At 44.7% G+C, this 23,080-nt stretch overlaps 1 protein-coding gene across 3 annotated transcripts in view; it reads left to right on the top strand.

Moving 5' to 3' along the window:
- PIBF1 (progesterone immunomodulatory binding factor 1) overlaps positions 1-23,080 on the top strand; it is a 188,842-nt gene that overhangs the window by 133,437 nt on the left and 32,325 nt on the right. For all 3 annotated transcript variants that reach the window (XM_034758353.1, XM_034758355.1, XM_034758354.1), the window contains exons 14-15: positions 961-1,063; positions 16,218-16,348. In XM_034758353.1, coding sequence (XP_034614244.1) covers positions 961-1,063; positions 16,218-16,348 — 234 coding nt within the window. The remainder of the gene's footprint in view (positions 1-960; positions 1,064-16,217; positions 16,349-23,080) is intronic.

Raw genomic sequence — 23,080 nt, 5'->3', positions numbered from 1 at the left:
CGTAACGGTAGTTCTTTGAGAGGTATTGTTCATGTGTATTCTACATCTTGCCCTCCTTCCCTGCTACTATAGAGACTTTAGCTGTATGGATTCCATTTTAGCGAAGGAACTGGATAGTGGTTGCAGCTACCTGCCCATTATGCCCTGAGCTATGGACATTGCTTTTCAGAAGCTTCCAATTTCATGTGCATGAGGGGGGCATACACACCAGAAGTGCAATAAGTGACATCATCACATCTCAAAGAACCACATATGCTGTAGGATAAGTAACCATTATTTAACATACTGAAGTCCATCCCAATGTTATGCATAATTATAATATCACTTAAAATTATTTTGTGTAATATTGTACAGTATATTTTTTGTGTTATGAGCAGGTAAGAGCCTTCCAATATAATTACTTACATTGAACTAACATAACATTGTAAAGTGATAGAGGTAAATTACCTTAGTGAACAAGGTATCACAATTACGTTTTTGTCGGGATGTTACTTTGGAGTGCAGTTAAAATTGTACCATTGACTTATAGATCCGTGTGTGGATACAAACCTTTGTATCTGCATCCGATCCGCAAGCTGTATAAATTGTCTGCAGATTTGTGGGGCTGTACATAACAGCTTCACAGGTCACCACGCAACAGTGACACAGGGCTTTGCCAAACCCCCAACTGCCCCCCCCCCACTTGTCCCTAGAGACCTCCTGCCGCATGCTCATCCGCATCTGAGCTATGAGCCGCAAAAATGGTCTGCGGATACCCGCAGATTTGCAGGGCTCTATTGACTTGTTCTTCCAATTTTGACTATTATTTATAACATTTTACTGTGTATTTTTCCCTGTTTACATTTTAACATTAGTGAAAAATTAAAGCAAACAAGTTCTCAAGTATAAGTGCTAGAATGCATTTTGCATGTTTTGGAAAACATTCCACTTGAACTTTATTTATTTATTTTTTTGGCACAGTGTTCACTTGGCAAGAAGGTTACTGCAGCTAGAAAAGCAAAACTCATTGCTTGTAAAAGATCTGGAACATCAGAAAGAACAAGTCACACAGATTTCACAAGAGGTAAATTACTTCCACAAAAGAAAAAAATATATAATGAGACTATAAATATTGCAGAGCAGTCCTTTACAGAATAGTTATTTTCTAAACAAAGTTTATTATGTATTTGCTTGCTGTCTCAAAATGACCTTACAATTAACAAAAACACATTTATGCTAAACCTTTTCAAAGCAATTTATAGTGTATTATAAAACAGAGATCAAAAGGAGAGATTACTTTACAGACTAAACAAAAATGTAGGTTAGGACAAGGCTCTAATTTCTGAGCAGATGACTAACTAGCAAAACTAGTTTGGTATTTTCTATGATGGTTAATTTTTCAACTAGTACCTCATTACTTCTGACACAGGTCTGCTTTTTTAAATCACTTTTTAAGATATTACTTATCTGTAAAAGCTCCCTACTTTTGTTATATTTGTTCAGGCCCTTTAGTCTTTGAACACACAAATCTAAGTTATATCTGGGTGATACCTGATAATATCATTATGCTAATAACTTTAAGGAAAGTTTTATATTCTATTTTTTAAAAAATGTTCTCTAACTTAATGTTTAATGATTGATAAGTACCTATATATTTTATAGTACATTATTTTAATCGCTTTACTAGCTAAAGTCATATTACTTGATCTGGAGAGTGAATAATGAAAACAGAGTGAAATCCTATGGACTCAAATTCAGTAATGCCTAGAAATTTTTACATTTTCCCTTCAGACTCTCATTTTAAGAATGAAAGAGATCATTAGTCTTAAATTATCAGAGGTGACATTACCACCTTATTGAAGTCCAGGCAGATTGTGCTTTAGTTGTGAGGTTTAATAGTTTGATTTTAAGATTATTGTACCACTTAATTTGAATAACAGAACTATACTGTACCCTTACAAATGTCCCTTTAATTTGGAACAACTCTGACTGACATTTCTAGGTGACAAGTTTTGAGGCCTGCCAATCATGAAACTTTTAACACTTTAAAAGCTGTTTTAATTATGTTGAAGGTAAATTTGTAGTAATTTTACACTGCCAGCCACAGTTTGAATTGGGAGGGCGTTCAGAGGAACAGCGTACCCCTACCTCTCTCAAGATTCCTTCATGTGCACCAGAAACTAAACTTTTATTGGTCCAAACACCTTAGTGAATGAAAGCAGACAGAGATTCTGATTAAAGCCAAGTATACAACTTTTCATATCTACACCAGAGAGGTAGGGAAAGGACATCTGGCAGTTACTTCCAAGAAGACCACTGGGCTGATTGTGCCAACAGAAGATCCTATACACAGCTGTAAAGACAGAGCAGTCCCCTTCCTGCAAAATCTCCCCAAGGAGCAGGACCAAACACTTTCAGATTATCTCACCCTCTTTGTGCATGGAACTAGGGTTTAAACAAGGAGTGCCTCAGCACCAGACACTGAATCATTTGCCATACAATGCACAAGGGACCAGCCCATGCCATGTCTACACCAGCAACTCTAATTCCCCTACTACCTGCGCAGGACACTTGTATACAGTTGCAACAATTGGCTATCAATACCACAGTACTAGCCACTTCCTGTGTGCTGTGAAGAAAACTAAGAATATCACTAGCTGCCACTCTGCAATTTAGGAAAAGTTATTCCTAGCCCCCTAATAGAGCCCTGGCAAAAATCCAGAGGTGGGAAATCTAGCTATAATAACAGGAAAGGGGAAAAAAATAAACCCAATGGAAGGGTGTTTAAGTTCAGCAGTCCGTGCCTGTGAAGAATATAAATTGTCCACCCCTCTGTGCCTTTGGACCAGTCAGATGTCCCTGCAGCCCACTAATGGGTCAGTCAGGCTTCAGGGGTGGGAAATAATGGCCTTCAAGCTCTTCTGAAGACCTGAGGCTGCCAAGGGGGAGTTCAAGGAGCAGCACTTTTTCCTTCGCCTTGCTGGTCAAGATCCCAAGAATGTCTTTTTTTCCTGCTGATCTTCCCAAACTAGACATCACTTTTTATTAAATCCCTTGTGATTGCAAAGAAAACTGTCAAAATGTGAATGGAGTGTAAAAATGTAACAAATGTACCCAAGTTTGTAGAGAGCCTGAAACAGTAATAATTCTTGCAAGGTCTGAGCTGATCCTGTTTATTTCAGTGAGTTATTAATTCAGATATCTATTGATAATTATTTAAGTGTCAAAATTAACTATTTCACTTTTGTACAAAGCCTGTAGGAAAAGAGAGGGGGATGATCTTTATAGAAAGGTATATAGTTGGTGTTTCAGACTGGGAGAGGCTTATTTTTTCAGTGTAGCTTGGAAGGTTGCCGTTACCTTTTGATATCCAATTAGATTCCTTTTGGGTCCTCACTAAAAACGGGGGTGGGGGGAAGGTGGGGAAGCTGATATTCTCTTAAACGTGGATTGAGAAAATTATTTTGAGATCAAATGAGGAGAATGTGAAATTCCAAGAGACCCTTTAAGCATTGACCACTATGGTGATAGTTCTGTATTATCTAGGCTTCAGTGATATCCTTCTTTCACACAAGTATGACTGTGGTTCTGGCAGGTGTTCATGGCTTATTCTGGGTATGTTATGGTTTTGAGACATAGGGTAAGTGATCATAAACAAAGGAAAAATATTTTCTGTTACTGGTGAAGACTGTGAAGAAAATAAAAATTGTTTCGAGTCAGAAACTGAAACAATGATAATTCCTTAAAAACAAAAAAATTGGGTTTGCTTTGGTTTTGATTTTTTGTAATTTCATGCTGAAGAATATGCCTGAAAGTTTGGGTTTAAAATAGCACTATCATATAATTTTTTTTAAAGTCATCTGATTTGTTAACATGGGAGATTTGCACTTTTGAAATTATTCTTAAATTAGTATTATATCACAAGCAAATAGGGAAATCTTAGTGATACTGTTCACCTGATATATTAAGCCACCTTCTATCTTTTCATAGGCTTTTAAACAGATGAGTACTTGGGGCTTGATCCACAGCCTTCTTCAACTAGTTTTAAACATTTTTTTTTTTGAAGTTCCTGTAAAAGGCTAAAACATTGTGTTTAAATACTACACAAAAAGCTCCTCTGATTATCAAGTAGCATGGAAGCTAGCTTTTTAGGGACAGAAGGCTTCTACTCTACTGGTGTTACATATGGTATCTTTCTTCAGAAAGATGGCCACCATTAGCAGGAGGTTTAGAAATACGCATTCTAATTAGTAAAATTGTATTCAGTGTTCTTGTTGCTGTTTTGGACCTGAAGAAGAGCTCTGTGCAGGATCAAGAGCTTTTTTCTCTCTCATCTACAGAAGTTGGTCCAATAAAGATATTAGCTCACCCACCTTGCCTCTTTCATTCAGTAAAATTAACAGTTCTTCTTCGAGCGATTGCTCATGTGTATTCCACAGTAGGTGTGCATGCTCGCCACGTGCACCGGTGCCGGAAGTTTTTCCCTTAGCAGTACCCGTAGTGGGGAGCACCCTGCGACCCATGGAGTGGTGCCTCTATATCGCGCCATAAAGGGGGCTGCGCGCTCCCCCCACCCTCAGTTCCTTCTTGCCGCCAGTGAAGGTAGTTGGAACTTGTGCTCCAGCATTGCTTAGTAGTACCATCTTCGACTGTTACTGGTTTCTACAGTTGGTAGCCTGGCTCGGGGCATGCCCCGAGCTCCAGGCTTCAAGTCGTGCGACTCCTGTCGCAATTCCATGCCCAGAAGCAATCCACAGTCCAAGTGTCTTTGCTGTCTGAGCGAGGCTCACATAAGTGAGTGCTGCAAAATCTGTAAGTCCTTCAAGTCCTGGACTAAGCGCAAACGTGAGATCTGTTTCCGGGCCCTACTTATGGAGTCGGGACTGGCACCGGTGCACCGAACCAACCCGGCGCCAGGCACCGCGTCTTTGGTGCAGAGCACCGGCGCGCCGAACCAACCTGTCCACCAGTCGGCACCGCTCCCCTGTTAAGAAGCAAACCAAGACCCAGCAGCGCCGAGACAAGGACAGGGGTGAGGCTGGACCCGAGTTGGGCAGCCCACAATCCCCCTTAGGACCCAGACCTCTGACTTGTGTGGAGCGGAGTAGTCTGGCCTGTCAGCGCGTGCCTCCCCGACGATGCGGATTCCGTCGACGCCGGAGGCAGCTCAGGCAGCTCACAACATCCTCATTCTGCCGGTACTGAGTGGGCCGCCCGAGTCGGGACCCCGGTCCCACAGAAAGCTGCCGCTGGGCGCCCACCAGCCATCACTGGCCAGGTCGGAGGTAAAGGTCTCTGCTCGATCTGCAGGGCCTTCCCGAAGCCCATGACAGACCTCCACTCCGTTGTTGGGGTCGCCTGGGAGCGAGTCGCCGGAGTCCTCCTCAGCCCACAGGAGCCGCAGACGCCGAGACAGGAAGCGTCGATGCTCCTCATCCAGCCGAAGTGATAGCAGGACTCGACGCCATCAGCGCCGTCGAGCATATCACGGCGCGCGCCATGCTCGGAGTGTATCCGGACAGTCACCGGCACCGAGGCATCGTAGCCGCGGCCATCGATGGGACACCAGACATAGCACCTCCGATGTCTACATTTCATCGTCGTCGAGGGCTAAATCCCAGGGCCGGACCCGACGTGGACGGGACCGGTCGAGCCGCTCATATGGCACCGTGCAGTCCTCGGCCACCTCTGCCTCGGTGCCCAACTGTCCCTCCGCGGGCCGCACCGTCCCCCAGGAACGTGTAACCCTGGTAGAACCCCAGATGACTCAGTGGCAAGGGGCGCCACGGCAAGAACAGTGGTGCCAGTGGGCACCGTGGCCCCAGGCACCTGTACCGCCGGGGCCCCACTCCGTGGCTGGGGCATCCCAAGCCCACTCGGTGTCCCCGCCTCGGCACCGAGACCAGTCCGCAGGGACCGCGCAACCGGGACCTCGCCCAGACCAGGACGTGGAGTGTGACATACCGGCACCGACCAATGCCCTGGGGCCATCCCGGTCGTCCCGTCAGCACCGGACGAGTCCATAGCGGCACCGCCCTCTCCTTCTCAGGAGGACTTCAAGGCACACCAGGAGCTCCTCTGGCGGGTAGCCACCAACCTCCAGCTCCAGGCGGAGGAGATGGAGGAACCTTCGGACAACTTATTTAATGTCCTTTCCTCCTCGGCACCGGGCCGTGTGGCATTACCGCTTCACCAAGCGGTAGCAAACATTTCGATTGGACTATGGCAAACCTCGTCCTCTCTGCCACCCATTTTCAAAAAGGCAGAACGAAAATACTTTGTGTCAACAAAGGGGCATGAGTACCTTTACACTCACCCTACCCCGAACTCATCGGTGGTGGAATCAGTCAACCACCGTGAGCGACACGGCCAGCCTGCACCAACCCCCAAGGACAAGGAGGCAAGGAGACTGGACACTTTTGGGAAAAAAAATTATTCCTCTGCCAATTTCCAGCTCAAGGTGGCAAACCATCAAGCGCTCCTGAGCAGGTACGACTTCAACTTGTGGGGATCCTTGCTAAAATTCGAACCCTCCCTCCAAGAGCAGGACAGGAAGGAGTTCAGGGCTCTAGTTGACGAGGGTGCGGCGGCAGCGAAAGCAGCTGTCCAGGCTGCCTCGGATGCAGCTGACACGGCATCTTGTTCGATAGCCACAGCTATCTCCATGCGACTGGTGTCGTGGATTTCCCTGTCAGGGCTGTCAGTTGAATCCCAATCCTTAATGCAAGACCTGGCATTTGAAGGCAAGGCATTATTTGCAGACCAGACAGACACTCATCTGCACAGGATGAGGGACTCCCGCACCACCCTGCAGACACTCGGTCTGTATGTCCCGCCGGCCAAGGACAAGCCCAGACCGCAGCCCTTGGTTCCCCCTCCACGGGCCAGATGCGAGCCCCCGCTCAAGAGGCCTAGGGACCAGAGGCACAGATCACAGCGTCAATCCCGCTCGGCCCCATGCCCCGGACCCTCAAAGGGCAAGAGACAGGGTAAGAGGCGTTTTTGACTGTTTGCGGGGGGCCACCCGGCCTGTTGCCAGGGAACCCCCCCCCCCCCCCCGTTAATAAAGTTGGTTTTTAGCAACCGTTTATCTCTGCGTTCAGAGTACATTGGTCCTGTATAACATCGGACCGATGGGTCCTCAGTACCATCTCCAAGGGGTACAGGCTGCAGTTGGATTCAATCCCACTGCACTCCCTTCGCCCCAGGGGGACCCAGAGCACATTAAGTCAGGAGGTGACTCGCCTCCTCCCCCTAGGCGCGGTTGAGAGGGTGCCTCAGGAATTCCAGGGCAAGGGGTTTTATTCCCGGTATTTCCTGATCCCCAAGGCAAAAGGCGGGCTCAGACCCATCCTCGACCTGCAGAATCTCAACCAGTTCCTGGTTCGCTGCAAATTCCGCATGGTATCCCTGGCCTCTATTGTCCCGTTCCTGGTCCCGGGAGACTGGTTTGCAGCCCTGGACCTCCAGGATGCGTACTTCCATATCCACATTTTCGAGGGCCACAGGCGCTTCCTCCGCTTCTTCGTGGGGACAGACCACTACCAGTTTACGGTCCTCCCCTTTGGTCTTTCCACGGCCCCCAGGGTTTTCACCAAGTGCATGGCGGTAGTGGCAGCCCACCTAAGGAGGAACGGGCTGCAAAGCTTCCCCTACCTGGACGACTGGCTGCTCAAGGGCAAGTCTCGATCCCAGGTGCAGACGCAGATGGAATTCCTGCTAGATACATGCAGGAGTCTAGGCCTACTGGTAAACGAGGAAAAGTCCACGTTAGTTCTGGTTCAGCGCATACACTTCATAGGGGCGCTGTTAGACTCGATGGTGGCCACGGCCTCCCTCTGCTCCAGAGCGGGAGAGGGCGAAGGGGCGATATCGGACGCGTTCCTAATCCCATGGTCGGGCTGCCTGTTCTACGCCTTCCCGCTATTTCCCCTGATAGGCAAAGTCCTACGGAAGGTGAAGGTGGACAGGGCGCGGATTATCCTCATAGCCCTGGATTGGGCCCATCAGCATTGGTATGGGACCCTCCTGCAGCTTTCAGTGGCCCCCCCGCACAGGCTGCCGCTTTGACCAGACCTCCTGTCCCAGGAGGGAGGACGTCTCCTCCATCCCAACCTGGCCGTGCTCCACTTGACAGCGTGCTGCTCCATGGTTGAATGAGGAGGAGGGCAGGTGTTCCAAGGATGTTAGACAGGTCCTGCTTGAGAGCAGGAAGCCGTCCACATGTCAAACCTACCTGGCCAAATGGTATCGGTTCTCCATGTGGGAGAGGGGCTCCTCCCCTTCCTCCACATCTCTCCAGCTCATCCTCGACTATCTCCTGTCCCTAAGGAACTGGCGCCCTCCTTGGTCAGGGTGCACCTGGAGGCCATTTCGGCCTTCCACCCAGTGCAGGGCCACTCGGTGTTTTCACACCACATGACGTCCCGGTTCCTAAAAGGGCTGGATTGGGCTTTCCCTTATGCTAGACCCCCGGTCCTGCCCTGGCACCTGAACCTAGTGCTCTCCCGCCTCACAGGGCCCCCCTTCAAGCCCTTGGCCACATGTTCTTGGTCCCACTTGTTGTGGAAAGTGGCATTCCTAGCGGTTATCACCTCAGTCCGCCGGGTCTCGGAGCCCTGACCTCCGAGCCCCCGTATATGGTCTTCCATAGGGATAAGATCCAGCTCCGCCCGCACTGCCGAAGGTAGTCTCGGCTTTTCACATGGATCAAGACATTTTCCTCCCAGTCCTCTGTCCTAAGCCCCATTCCTCCAATGAGGAACGATGCCTGCACATGCTAGATGTGTGTAGAGCGCTGGCCTTTTACCTAGACAGAACTAGGCCATTCCGGACATCTCCTCAGCTATTCATTGCTTCGGCCGAGTGCATGAGGGGGCTACCGGTTTCCACCCAGTGAATCTCCCGCTGGATCACTTCATGCATTCGCATGTGTTACGACCTGGCAGGGGTTCCCCCGCCTAATATAGTGAAGGCTCATTCAACGAGAGCTCAGGCCTTGTCAGCGGCCTACGTGGCTCATGTCCCCATTCAGGACATCTGCAGAGCTGCTACATGGTCCTCTGTCCACACCTTTTCATCGCACTATGCGATTGTCTCCCAAATGAGGGATGACGCTGGGTTTGGTAGGGCGGTACTCCACCCGGGTAACCCTTAAACTCCTACCCGTCTCCATCAGGTATAGCTTGGAGTCACCTACTGTGGAATACACATGAGCAATCACTCGAAGAAGAAAGGACAGTTACGTGTTCCGTAACTGGCGTTCTTCAAGATGTGTTGCTCAGGTGTATTCTACATCCTGCCCTCCTTCCCCTCTGTCGGAGTTGTCTGGCAAGAAGGAACTGAGGGTGGGGGGAGTGTGCAGCTCCCTTTATGGCGCGATATAGAGGCACCACTCCTGGGGTCGCAGCAGTGCTCCCCACTACGGGTACTGCTAAGGGAAAAGCTTCCGGCACCGGTGCACGTGGCGAGCATGCACACCTACTGTGGAATACACGTGAGCAACACATCTCGAAGAACTCCAGTTACGGAACAGGTAACTGGCCTTTACTATACAATGAAATTGTTTTCTTACATTAGAAATTTATTGAAGGCTACAAAGAGGCAGGCAGGGGTTGGAGATTCTAAAAAATCAAATAGAGCAGTGGAAACCACTGAAAAAAGCTTATTAGTAGTCTTTTTTTTTTTTTTACAAGGACTAGTACTGAGAAATTATTGACAGAATGTATGTTTTTCATAATACTTTGTAACCTGATACATTCATATTTTACCTCTGTAGTATTTGTTTCCAAGAAACCAGTGGTAAATGAGTGGTAGCATCATAAAGAAATGAGAAATTAGTTAAGTCCTCTATGTTTTAATCTGTAACCAGAAAAAATATTTTGAATTTTTTTTATTGTTAATCTATTTTTTCTGCTTCTCATTCACCTTTTCATATGCTAAAAAGAACACTTAAAATTCACAGTTTTCCATTTAACGAAACTTGCAAAGACTAGTTAACTTTAAGCATATTGGTAGTACTGTTGAACTCATTGAGACTACTCACCTGTTTAAAGTTAAACGTGTGTAAGATTTTTCTAGATCAGGGCCTGTGTGCAGTAATTAAAACATATGGGTTGCCATTCTTGCTCAAGTCAAATGAAACGAGTATTGGAGCTCTCAGTCTGGAGTTGAGGACTGTTGTACACACCTGAACCTGCAAGTCCCCATGGTTTTTCTTCCACCATGTAGGCAAAAGCAGAGCTCCTACATGAAAAGTTTACTTCTAAACCTTCCTTAGGATCTCTAGTATTCCTTACTTTGACCACATTTAAATTTAATATTTCTGGTTCTTCCTTTTTTTGGTAGTTTATTTTCTGATCTTCCTCACTGTATGTTCCCTTGCAGGTAAGTCTTCTGCTTCCACTTCTACCACTCATCAAAATACAGTTCTCACACATCCCTGTGTTCTACTGGACAAACCTCAGTGATAGTTCCTCAGTTGTTGATAATAGTCAGGTCTAGAGATGATTCTAACAAATGTAGCAAAAATAAGCAACTCGGCAACATGAAGGCAGATGAAATTAAATGTTGACAAGGGCAAGGTAATGTATATTGAAAGAAACAATCTGAACTACAATTATAGTATATAATTAAACTTTAGAAGTCTTTATTTAAGGCAGGAGTGTAGCTGAATTCAAAGAAGGATTAGACAATTTCATGATTGCTAAAATCATCATCTGCAACGTGAAAATGTGAGGAATATCAACCTTTATTCTTTGGGGCAAAAACTACTGATTGTGTGGAGTTAGAGAGAAACTACCCTATACGTATATTAATGAATAATTCTTCATTATGTTGTTTTACACCTTCTGAAACTTCCTGTGCTGGACTCTGTCAGGGACTGAATACTGAACAAAATGGGGCTGGATTAGATTGGTTTAATTTGATATGGCAGTTCCTGTGTTCTGTATTCCATTTGACAGGCCACCCTGCAAGTTAAGATTAATATTCCAAGCTTTAAATGGATCTCTATTGCAGCTGTTATATGAAGACTCATTTTGTCATCTTAATAAAAAGACTGTTTGATAGTTCTTAGGCTTCAGAAGAGGCTAGTGGATATCAAGCTTTATTTCTGATTCCTCATCAATTGATTAAAGGTATTTGATCTCTCTCTTTTTTTCCCTCTAAAATGAACTTGGAATTTCTCTACAGCGTGGAGCGGAAATAACTATTCCCCCTCCTCGGTTTTTATTGTTGTTTTTTCAAATGGGAATGAGAGAAGATTACTGTGCATTCCCTGGATCTTAGGAAAGTCGTAAAATATTATTTAAGTAGGACTAGTTTCTTAAAGAAATAAGGTTTTTTGTTTTTGTTTTTTTTTTAAGCAGAAAAAAAATCAGACAGCTGGCCTCTGTCATCTTTGGCAAATGTGGATTGTTTCATCTATCCAAGAATTTTATAAACTAACTAGAAAAACTTCTCCCTCTTCAGTTAAAGTTCATTCTGTTAGAAATGTCTGTATCTGGGCATTAAAAGGTATTCCTTGGCACACAAAAAATGGTCAGGTGGTAGCCTATATGTCTACACACACCAAGATTTGACAGTAGAGGTAGCTGATGTTTGGTCTTCAGTCCACACTTCTTCTGGAGAATGATTTTGTAATCACTTGTGATGCAAGTCCTGCCATGTAACATTTAGCACTGTCTTTAGTTCCAATAATCCTTTTTTTTTTTTTCAGGGACTAAAACAGGCATGGTTTGTTTCCTACCTGGTAAAAGGTTCTGAGAGTTCTTTATACTATTCTGGGAACCATGCTATTGCATTTTTTAGTTTAGTTCATGTACATTAATTATTTTTTTTTCTCATTAGTTCTTCCAGAGATTTTCAGAGTTTCAAGTTCCACTAGATAGTTTTAGTATTATACTTGTTAAAAATAAATATATTAAGTCAGTGGCTTTCAATAAGATGAACAAACTGAGGTGCCTACACTAGTCTTTTTGCACACTCTAGCTACACCAGTGCAGATGGATGGGTGCCAATTGTTCCTGTTGATGTGCTGCACCAATGTAAAAAGTAACTTGCACTGGAGTGTTGCCAACTATTGCAACTTTATCATGAGTCTTGCGATAAATAGTGTTTTTCTTAAAGCCACAGGTGCAGGAATCTGGTTATTTCTTGTGAAACTCAGCCTTCATATTTTTTAAAAAAGTAAAGTTTTAGCCCTCAAGGTTTTTGAGGAAAGCTTGATAATATGAACCCATGCTTCAATGCCAGAAGGCAAATAAAAACTCAGTGTGTTAATTTTCAGATCTCATTAATTTTAAGCCATTCAAGATTTTTGGGAGCATGACCCATGATTTGTGAATGCTTAGGTTGTTATTACTGTGTGCTGTTTACCTATGTTTCTTTCCAAAGGTCTGGCTTATTCTGCGTGTGTGTGTGTTGCACTAGTAGAACAACACTGATATAAATACACCAGTGAAAATAAAAAAGGTAGCATTTTCCCTGTGTTCTGACCCTTGCCTGTATGTGAGGTAAAGGGGCTGGCATGGTGTAAAGGGGTTCTAAAAGCCCCTGAGCTAGCCATTATTAAAGTAGGTGCTCTTTTTTAGTATATGGATAAGTCTAAAAATAAAACCATAACAGTGCTGTTTGCCTTTCAAAGGTAAAGAATGGCAGGCTAAAGTAAATGGGATCATTTTTTTCTTAGCATTGTTACAATATATATTTTATCATAATGTCATATTTATGAAATAACTTTTATTGCTGACTGACATTTTCACATATATTAGGAAGCACAGCTACAGCATTTAAAGATAACTGAAGGGAAAAGCAATTGGAAACTTGTTTGACTTTGTGGGAGATAAAATGGAAATATTTATAGCAATAAATGATAACTTTTAACAGATTTGAGGTTTAACAATGGTAGGTTTAAAATATGCAGCAATTACCCGAAACATTGGTTAAATTAATAAATAACATAAATATCTAAAATACCATCTGGAGTACATAAAAGCTGTTGCGCAATCAAACAAAATCAGATGATATTTTGAATGTGTGCTAATTTTAGTAAACGTGAGAAGAGAGTAGTATGTTATTACAACTTGATTTTAATATTGGGAATTTGATTTAACATTCAGAAACTATGGAGGAATTTAAAAAAAGTTTGAGGGATAATTTGTTTATTACACTTCTGTCAAAAACTATAAAAGTTAATACAGTAAACCAAAGAATAGAAGCAAGGATAAACAGTAAACAGGGAAACCACAGAGGATCTGAAAAGGGAAGAACTAATAGGAATACAACCGAAAGATAAAACCATAGATTAGGGGCCAAAAATGAGTTAAGATCAAATAATGTAGTCTATATCTCAGAAATGGAATACTTTTCACTTGTGTCTGTGGCAGTAAATTAAAACAATTCCCTTAAAATTAATGAGCCAGATCTTGACCCGTGATATGGTCCCTTTGTGTTGCTCCTGCAGCATACAGGGGCTACACAGGTGTGTTAAATGAGCATTCCCTCTGTGTGTGAGACTCTGTCTTCCATAGAGTCAACTGTGTGGGCTAGGGGATGTGGCAGAAGTTAGAAGGGGCAATGGCCAGTAAATACTCTGCTCTAACAATCTCCACTTGACATAATGCTTCCTACACCAGGCGGGGACTAGAAGGAGTCGGGTAGTGGATTAACTTTAATGGGAGTGGTGGGTACTTATGACCTCTGACAATCAGACTTCTAATTTAGCTGACTAGATATGGATTTAGGTTTCTACCTTTAGACTTAAAAATTTAGGCCTTTCATCTTTCTAACAATATCTTATCATGGGGAATTTGAAGGCTGTACTTGACATCGTACATGTGAAAAAAATGAAATTAATTTTCTACATTGGAAGCTGATACATAGAAGTTGAAAGAAAGACTAGTTAAACAGAAAAAAGTTGGTAAATGCAATATTTTTACACTTGAAAGAAGTGTGGGAATGCACTTCAGTTAATGTTTGAATACCACTTTGAATATGTAAAACACTGTATAAATAGCTACGTGTTATTTTAGCAAATCAATTTCATAAGATGGCAAAAGGAAAACATACTTGTAAGTGATCACCCTGTAATAAATGCATACTTATTATCTCTTGTTCCAAGTTACATCTTTAGAAATTAATTTAAAATTTACAACCATTTTAAATTAACCTACAAAGGATTTACTTTTTGTGTTTATTCACAGAAGTGTAATCAGAAATGAAAAGCCACTTAAAGGATTCTTTGCACATTTAAGAAATGTTAAGACTTATAGGCCTCTCTGCTCTGGCAAATTTAGGACCTGCAATTTACCACCAGTACAGCTCAAAACCATTGCCACCTCCTGTCATCTGCTCCATTGGTGAATTATGGGTCCCTCGTTTGCCAAAGCAAATTGAGACACAAGGGACTTGTCTTAATTAAAATATGTATCATGTCTAAACATGATAGTGGAGAGTTATCTGAAGTACTGGCTATGAATGGCTGGTCAGAGTAAACCAGGACATGATATGTCCTGTATCATATTAATGTTCAAACATGATTCAATTGTCTAGTGAAGGCAAGGCGGTATTATGGAGTAGGAAACCCTGATAACTACAGTATTATTGGAAACTTTTCTAGTACTGAACTATGAATTATCATGATTCATCATTAAAATGTAAAGTGGGTCTAATTGTCAATTGCCTTGCACTTTGTGCAGTTATTTGCGCTCATGCAAAGTTGGTGTTAAATGCTACCAAATCAGAATAGTAATGTTTTGTACTTTGTTTGCATGTCGAATGACTATCTGAGGTGCAAAGGCAATATAGAGTCATGCCCAGTATCGCTAGTAGATGCTACCAAGGACTAGCGAAATATTCTAGTATCACTTTTATAAAGGTATCTCACATGATTTTTCCTATATTATTTATTGTAGTGCTTTTCCAAATAACTATATTAATTAACTTACATTTTACTACTATATTGTGATTATAAATCATGACTATAGGTGAATTATTGCAGTATAATAATGATCCAGTCATATAACCAGCTATTAGACCATATTAATAAAAAAAGACAATTCATGCAGGTATATGGTACAAAAGCTTTATTGTAATGATATACCTTTAATAAATGATATTGAAAGCCTGCATATGGGCTTTTCTCCCATCATCTTCTGCTTCAAAAGTCTTAAAATATTTGAATATTGTGGGATTCAGAAATTTAGTGAGTAAATATTTAGAATGAAAGACTGTTAATCAATTATACTTTCTAATTTAGCATGTTAGTTACAAACAGAAAATCTGTTTGCTGTAATATACACTACAATTTATTAAACTAAACTAGAAAAATTAACTTTGTGAAACAGGGATTTTGTTTTTATAAAATGTCTTAACTATAAAGAAGAAAATCACAAGTTGTAGGTGTTAGCATTTTGTGGACTAACCTGAAATGCAACCATTGGAAAAATATAGATGGACTGATGTGTGATTCTTGAATACTTTCCTATGCTAATTTTCCACTTGAGGCACACCTATCACCAACAACTTGCTTGAAATTTTTGACTAATTGTGTGTGACGTGATTTATTATATTATTTATTTGTATTGAGGTAGCATCTTGAAGCCCTAATCAAGAATTATGTCCTTGTGCTAGGTGCTGTACACATGCATTTAATAAAAACCATTACCCATCCCAAAAAGTTTTGCAATCTTAGAAGATAAGAAAAGAACAACAGATGGATAAAACAAATGGGTAGGGAAGAGAGTCATCAACACTATAAATATGCTAGTTGAAGTCATGTTTGCAGATAAGATCACCCAAAAATAGGGCTTAGAGAGAGAAAAGGAAAGTAAAAAAGATAGAGCCCTTGAGGACCCCACCAAATAAGACTGAATACAGACAATGGAGTCATGAAAGCTGGGGCAGACAAGTGCTCAAGAAGAGGAGTGTGTCAGTGGTGTCGAAGACAGCCAAGATATTGAGGAAGATGAAGTAGAGAAAAGACTCTGAGACTTGAACAGTAGGAGGCCATTAAAAATTCTGGTGACAACAGTTTCAGTGGAGTATAGAGTTCAGAAGCCAGATTCAAATGGATCTAGAATCGAATTAGAGGAGAGGAGCAGTTGTAGATTAAAGAGAATTGGCACCATGGTTTGAGGGGTTGCATGTTTTTATTGTCAGATTATCCCTTTTATATGATCATAGTATGTTGTACTACTTTATAATTTTTAAATAAATACATTTTTTTCTTTTGTCAGCTTCACAGAGCCAATTCCTTGTTGAGTCAAGTACAACAGCCATACAAGTACCTCATTGAGTCTGTACAACAGAGAGATTCTCAGATACATTTACAGAAAGAACATATTACACAACTTGAGAAAGATCTCAGGTAAATACCACAAAATTTTGTGTATGTCATTTTTATATTTATCTGCATCCCAACTTAGAAAATAGTATTAGTGTCATAACATTTGAGACTTTGCTACTGCATCGTTTTCTAAACCAGTTTTATATGCTGCAGTTCTCACATCCAGGTTTTCCCTCAGTCTCATAGAACTGGAGAGAGGCAGTAGGGAAAGAGTTGGATTTAAAGAAGAGTTTGGAGTTGGGGAGAGATGGTGGGAAGAAGAGGAAGGTCATGGAAGCAGAGAGGAACAAACCAGACTTCATATGAAATCAGGGAAATAGTTTGTAGACAGAAAGAGATTATGTGATGGAGCTGTCCTTTGGGCTGGGAGAGGTACAATCTGAGGCATAAATAAAAGACAAGTCCCAGAATTCATTTCTGAAGCAAAGTTAAAATTTTAACTATTCAGTAGTTATATAGTAACTACTTAAGAGATGCATACATTCACACCACTGTGAAACTATCACTGTCAATAAAAGTCTTCCCCTTCAGACTATACAGCACTGGGAGTGCAGAACTGGTACTTGGCTATAGTGGCAGCATACTACTTTAGATGACAGGGAATGAATATGTATCCACACATGGATAGTTGTTTGATTTGGAGGAATGTCTGGAAAGAAAGTACAGTTGAGTGGAATGCATTTCTATAACAATTTGAAGAAGAACCATCTGTTTCAAACTCTAGATGTGCAGATAAACTGGAGAGAAAACCTTCCCAGATAGCCCCAATGAAAGGTGATATCTCACATCTTTCATTGGGGATATCTTTGACTCAATAGAAGTCAATATTTTCCTTCCAGAGGAAAGTTTTTTTTGACGTTTTCCCAAGCCCCTCATGAAACAGAAACCTCAAAAATTAATGCGCTTTTTTCTCATACTGGTGGTCTCTTTCACGTATGTGACATTTTATGCACAAATGTGGATGAAACCATTAAATTTACCCTGTTTGTGAGTTCAACTCTGAGGAGTGAGTGAATGTATATGAAATGTCACAATAACCTATAATAACAAAAAAGAGACAAAAAGACCTACTGATATAAATCAAGGACTGTATTAGCATCATGCCTAGTAAACAAGAACAGTGTGAGAACAGAAATCAGTTAACCAAAATTGATATGTCAGAAATGGTGGACAAAATAATAATATTATGGGCTATACTGTATTCCATTATGAGAAAAATCAGCAAAAGAAGCAGCTATTTGACAACTACTGCCATATCCACTGTTTCCTGGGACCCCCAGATCTTCTTTGTTCCACTCTTGAGAGATGTTTTGACCAGACCAGGCCAGAGAAGGGGACTCAGATGATACTTCCACTGGCCTTGGCTAAATCCCAGTCACCACTTGGGATGTGAAACTTCCACTCTCACCCACTCCCTATGTGTCCTTTTTCCTTACTCACCTTATTTATTTTCTTTCCTGTCTCTCTACTTTTGCCTTTTGTCTAATAAGAGTCTTGTGTAGCCAGCTAAGATTGTATATTTTGCAACACTTCAGTGAGCCTGTGACCAGACAGGCAACTAAAGGCAATGTCCTAAACAGCCTAATGCTGGTACAAGTTTGCCAGGTCTCAGAGTGGCTGGGCCTGTGTTTTTCCAACAGTGAGGTTGCAAGTGAAAGTCAACACCAGAGACAGGAGCTGCAATTTCTATCTTTACTGTCCTTTTCTCTCTCCTTTTGTGTGTGTTTTTCTCGGTTTCTCCTCCTCCCCCCCTTAGCAAATGGGATTGGATTTAACAACAGCAATAACAACAGCTCCAGCCCATCTCAGCTAACTTCTTTTGTTTTCCGCCAAAAGGAGAGTTATTACCGTCTTTAATACCATCTAAGTGACTGTCAAACAAAGGTTCTTCTTTGAGTGCTTGTTCATGTCCATTCCAATCAGGTGTGTGCGCACCGCGTGCACTCCAGCCGGAAGATTTTTCCCTTAGTAGCATCCGTAGGGTCAGCTTGGACACCTCCTGGAGTAGCGCCTTCATGGCGCCCAATATAGGGCCCTGCCTCCCCTCACTCCCTCAGTTCCTTCTTACCGCCAGTGATGGCTAGCTGGAACAACTGTCGCTGTTGCATTGCAAGTGCTTTTGGCAATGTCCACTTCAGTCTTCATTGTTAAATAGCTGTAAATAGTTTGTTAGTTATTAGTCATGGTCAGTTGTTGTACTTGTTGTGATTCTTGGGGGTTCCCCCCCTCAACAACGTTTTCCTCGGTTCTTGGGTTTGCCCCGATTCCCGGGCTTCAAACTCTTCGAGGACTGTGGCAAGTTTATGCCAAAGAGTGACCCGCACTCTTCTTGTCTATGGTGCCTTGGGGAGAGCCACCAAAAGGACAAGTGCAGGATCTGCAAGGGATTTTGCCCTAGGACCCTTAAAGATTGGGATCAAAGGCTCAAGATCCTGCTAATGGAAGTGGCACTCTGATCACAATCCGACCTGGGGTCTGCAGAACCCACGCCGAGCACTTGTCAGTCTGCAGTGCTCCGGCACCAAGGAAGGACCCTAAGGACACACGGCACTGCCACGACTCCGCCCATAAGAAACCCTCTTCTGTCTGGCACCGTTCTCAGTCCCTGGTGCCACAGAAGAAGAAAAGGCAGCATAGGGGTCGCTCTGCCCCTCTAAAGACCAGGAGACCTGCGGCATCGAAGCACATCTCGAGCCAGGCCACCTCGTCTCTCCAGCCTTCCAGGATCTTGTTCACTCCTGCCCTGTCTGGGGCTCAGTTGGCTCCAAGCCTTCAACGGTCCCCAGACCTCCAAGGTGATCATCTCCCGCTCCCCTCGACACCAGAGGCATTCGAGGCAGCCAAGGACCTTATACGCCTCATGGCGCCATCCTCCCCGCAGAGGAGAGACAAGTTGCCAGTGACTGCGTGGCCCCAGTTTCAATCAAGGGGCAAACCAGCGATGATGGCGCGCTGATCCCCATCTCCGGTGCACCTCTCCCCAGCACGGCCCACCCACGCAGGGGAGCCACACCAGTCCCCAACCTCTCGGCACCGCTCTTCGGCAGCACAGAGTACCACTCCTCCGTGCAGGGCCGGCTTTAGGCCAATTCCACCAATTCCCCCGAATCGGGCCCCGCGCCGAGTGGCAGGGCCGCCCAGAGTGGGGGGCAAGTGGCAGAGAATCCCTTCCCTGGCTAGAGGCGCCTTTTTAATTTTTACTCACTCTACGGCGCTCTGTGTCTTTGGTGGCAGGTCCTTCAGTGCCACTGAAGACCCGTAGCTAGTGAAGGACCCGCCGCCAAAGACTAGGAGCGCTGCCCAGTGAGTACAAGCCCCATATGGTTTTTTTATGTTTTTTAAGTCAACCCTGCCAGGGCCCCGTCAAAACTATTTGAATCGGGTCCCGCACTTCTTAAAGCCGGCCCTGCCTCCGTGGTCCTCCTACTCGGAGACCTCAGAGGCAGAATCCTATGGCTCCAATAGGATCACCAACCCTACCCGGCACCATGGCCTTCGCAGTGGCAGCCTTCGATGCAGTGGCCCTTTTGGACACCCTGGGTGTATCACCAGAGCCAGGGACAGAGCCAGGGCCTAAGGCCCAGGTCACCTTCGGTGTCCTTGGCGTCCTTCGTCCCCCCACAGGCACCACCGACAGATGTGTCGCCGACACCACCGTTGTTCCCTACAGCTCCATGGCACCGACCCTGCCATCAACGGCACCTCTGGTGGCTGCAGCATCGGTACCGCCAGCATCGACGATATCGGCAGCGCCAGAACCAACAACTTCGGCACTGCCTGCCTCAGCACTGATATTTCCGCCCCCAGCAGCCCCGGCACCGCACAATTCGGACTTAGGGTCTCAGCAATACTGCATGCTGTGTGACCAACAGGGCGCTGAAGGGATTGAGCAGGGCCCGCTGCCAGGCCTCTCCTCCTTATCCTCCCCAGATGAAGCTGTGGCAGGGACGTCAACGGGCCCAGCTCTGGAGGATAACAGGGTCTGTCAGCAGCTGTTACGTCATGTTGCCCAGGACCTGGGCATACAGGCGGAGAAGGTCGTGGAGGAATCCGACTCTGTTGTCGACATCCTCGCACCCTCTCATATCGCCTTGCAATTAATAAGGATGATTACAGAGACAACAAAAACCCTATGGCAGACCCCTGTATCTCTGTCCCCTACAGCCAAGAGAAATGAGAGGCGGTACTTTGTCCCTTCTAAGGGTTATGAACATTTATACACCCATCCACCCACCCAACTCCCTGGTGGTTGATGCAGCTCAGAGAGAGCGCCAGGGCTACCAGGGACCCTCCCCTAAGAACAGGGAGACAAAAAGACTTGACCTTTTCAGTAGGAAGGTCTATTCCAATGGGGGACTACAGCTCCGCATTGCAAATCAACAGGCCATCGTGAGCAGATACGCACACAACCAACTGCGCTGCGATGGCCAAGTTTGCAGAGCTACTGCAGCAGGGCTCTCATGCAGAGTTCTTGGCATTGTTGGAGGGGGGAAAGCTGGTCTCCTGAGCTTCCCTGCAAGCGGCATTGGCCACAGCAGATGCAGCCTCACGTACTATGGCCATATGGGTTGTAATGAGGAGGGGTTCCTGGCTGCAGGTCTCTGGTCTGCCCCATGAGGTCCAGCAAACGAACCAGGACCTCCCCTTAGAGGATTCGGCCCTCTTTTCCGATAAGACGGATAAAAGACTCCATAGTCTGAAAGTCTCAAGGGCCACCCTGGACCTGCAGGGACTCAACAACTTTGTCAAGAAACTCAGGTTCCGCATGGTCTCTTTGGCCTCCATTATCCCCTCATTGGATCCAGGAGACTGGTATGCTGCCCTTGACTTGAGTGATACATACTTTCACATAGTATGGTATCACAGAAGATACCTCGGGTTTGTTGTAACAGCCACTGTCAGTTTACTGTTCTCCCATTTGGCCTGTCAGCAGCACCTCAGTGTTCACCGAGTGCATGGCAGTCGTGGCGGCGTTCCTGCACACGCAGCAGGTACAGGTGTTCCCGTATCTCGACGACTGGCTGATCAAAGGCCACTCCAGATCTCAAGTGAAAACTCAGGTTGGCTTCATAAGAAGGACATTCGATGAACCGGGTCTCCTTCTAAACGAGGCCAAATCAACACTGTCCCCGGTGCAGAGGATAGAGTTTATAGGGGCAGTGCTAGACTCAACTCAAGCCAGGGCATACCTCCCAGAAGCCAGATTTCAGTCACTGGGAGACATCATATGGGGCCTCAGGCAGTTCCACACCACTACAGCAAGGAATTGCCTGAAGCTTCTGGGGCACATGGCCACTTTTACCTACATAGTACAGCATGCCAAACTCAGGCTTTGCCCACTCCAGTCATGGCTAGCGTCAGTATATCGACCAGCTCGGGACGCTTTGGACAGCATCGTAACCCTGCCTCGCTCGATACTAGACTCCCTCCTGTGGTCGCTCGACTCACAGGTAGTTTGTGCAAGGGTACCCTTCACCAGCCCCCAGCCATCCCTCTCATTAGTGACAGATGCATCAGATCTGGGATGGGGGGCACATTTGGGAGACCTCAGGACACAAGGCCTCTTGTCTCAGGAAGAGCTCGCTCTGTATATCAGTGTCAGAGAACTGAGAGCAGTGCTCCTGGCGTGCCAGGCTTTCGGAGCCCATATATCAGGGAGAAGTGTATCAGTCTTCACAGACAACACCTCGGCAATGTTTTATATCAACAAACAGGGGGATACATGCTCCTCTCCCCTGTGCCAGGAAGCCCTCATGCCATGGGACTTCTGTGTAGAGCACTCGATACACCAGCAGGCATCATACCTTCCTGGGATACAGAACGAGCTGGCGGACAGTCTCAGCAGGTCTTTTCATGGCCACGAGTGCTCCCTCCGGCCAGACATAGTGAGCTCAATCTTCCAACACTACTGGAGCTTTCCCCAAATAGACCTGTTCGCCACACGCCACAACAGGAAGTGTCACCTATTCTGTTCCTTCATGAGTCACAGCCCAGGATCCATAGCAGATGTGTTCCTACTTCCGTGGGGAGGCCACCTCCTATACAGGTTCCCGCTGGTTCCTCTCATTCACAAGGTGCTCCTCAAGATCCGCAGGGACCTAGTGTAACAATGCGACCTTTGGCGGGACACTACTGAGAGTATCAATTCAGGACAAATTGTTTAGAGCAGGGAGGAAACAGCCCAAGACTGGGCGTCCTTCACTACTAAGGAACACCAAACCAGCCAAACAGAGAGGACTTCAGTTTTACCCCACTGGTTAACCAGACATCATACGAGCAATTCCGTCAGACAACTCCAGTTTCCCAGTATCACCACCAGCACTACCCCTTATGGGGATGAATGGTTATTAAAACCAATACCCCAGTAAAAGAAAAAAACGGTTCTCCCAATCCCAAAGGACCAACCCCAGACCCAGGTCAATATGCAAGTCAGATCTTACCCACAAATCACTCTGTTGCCAATCCTTTAGAACCTGAAATCTAAAGGTTTATTCATAAAGAGAAAGAAATATAAATGAGAGTTAAAAATGGTTAAATGGAATCAAATGTATACAACCATTGCAAAGTTCTTAGTTCAGGCTTGTTTAAGGCTTGATGGGATTACTGCTGATTTGAACCAATCAGGTCTCTGGAGTACAAACGTCCCAGCTCGGATGGGTCGTTCAGTCCTTTGTTCAGAGCTTTGTCCACACCGAGCCCTAGTGATATTGATAGCTCCAGCCTGGCCACACCAGCACTGGTACACATCACTTC

The sequence above is a fragment of the Trachemys scripta genome, chromosome 1 (genome assembly GCF_013100865.1).
Source record: "Trachemys scripta elegans isolate TJP31775 chromosome 1, CAS_Tse_1.0, whole genome shotgun sequence".
Taxonomy (NCBI): Eukaryota; Metazoa; Chordata; order Testudines; family Emydidae; genus Trachemys; species Trachemys scripta.
This window is presented reverse-complemented; position numbering and strand designations above follow the sequence as displayed.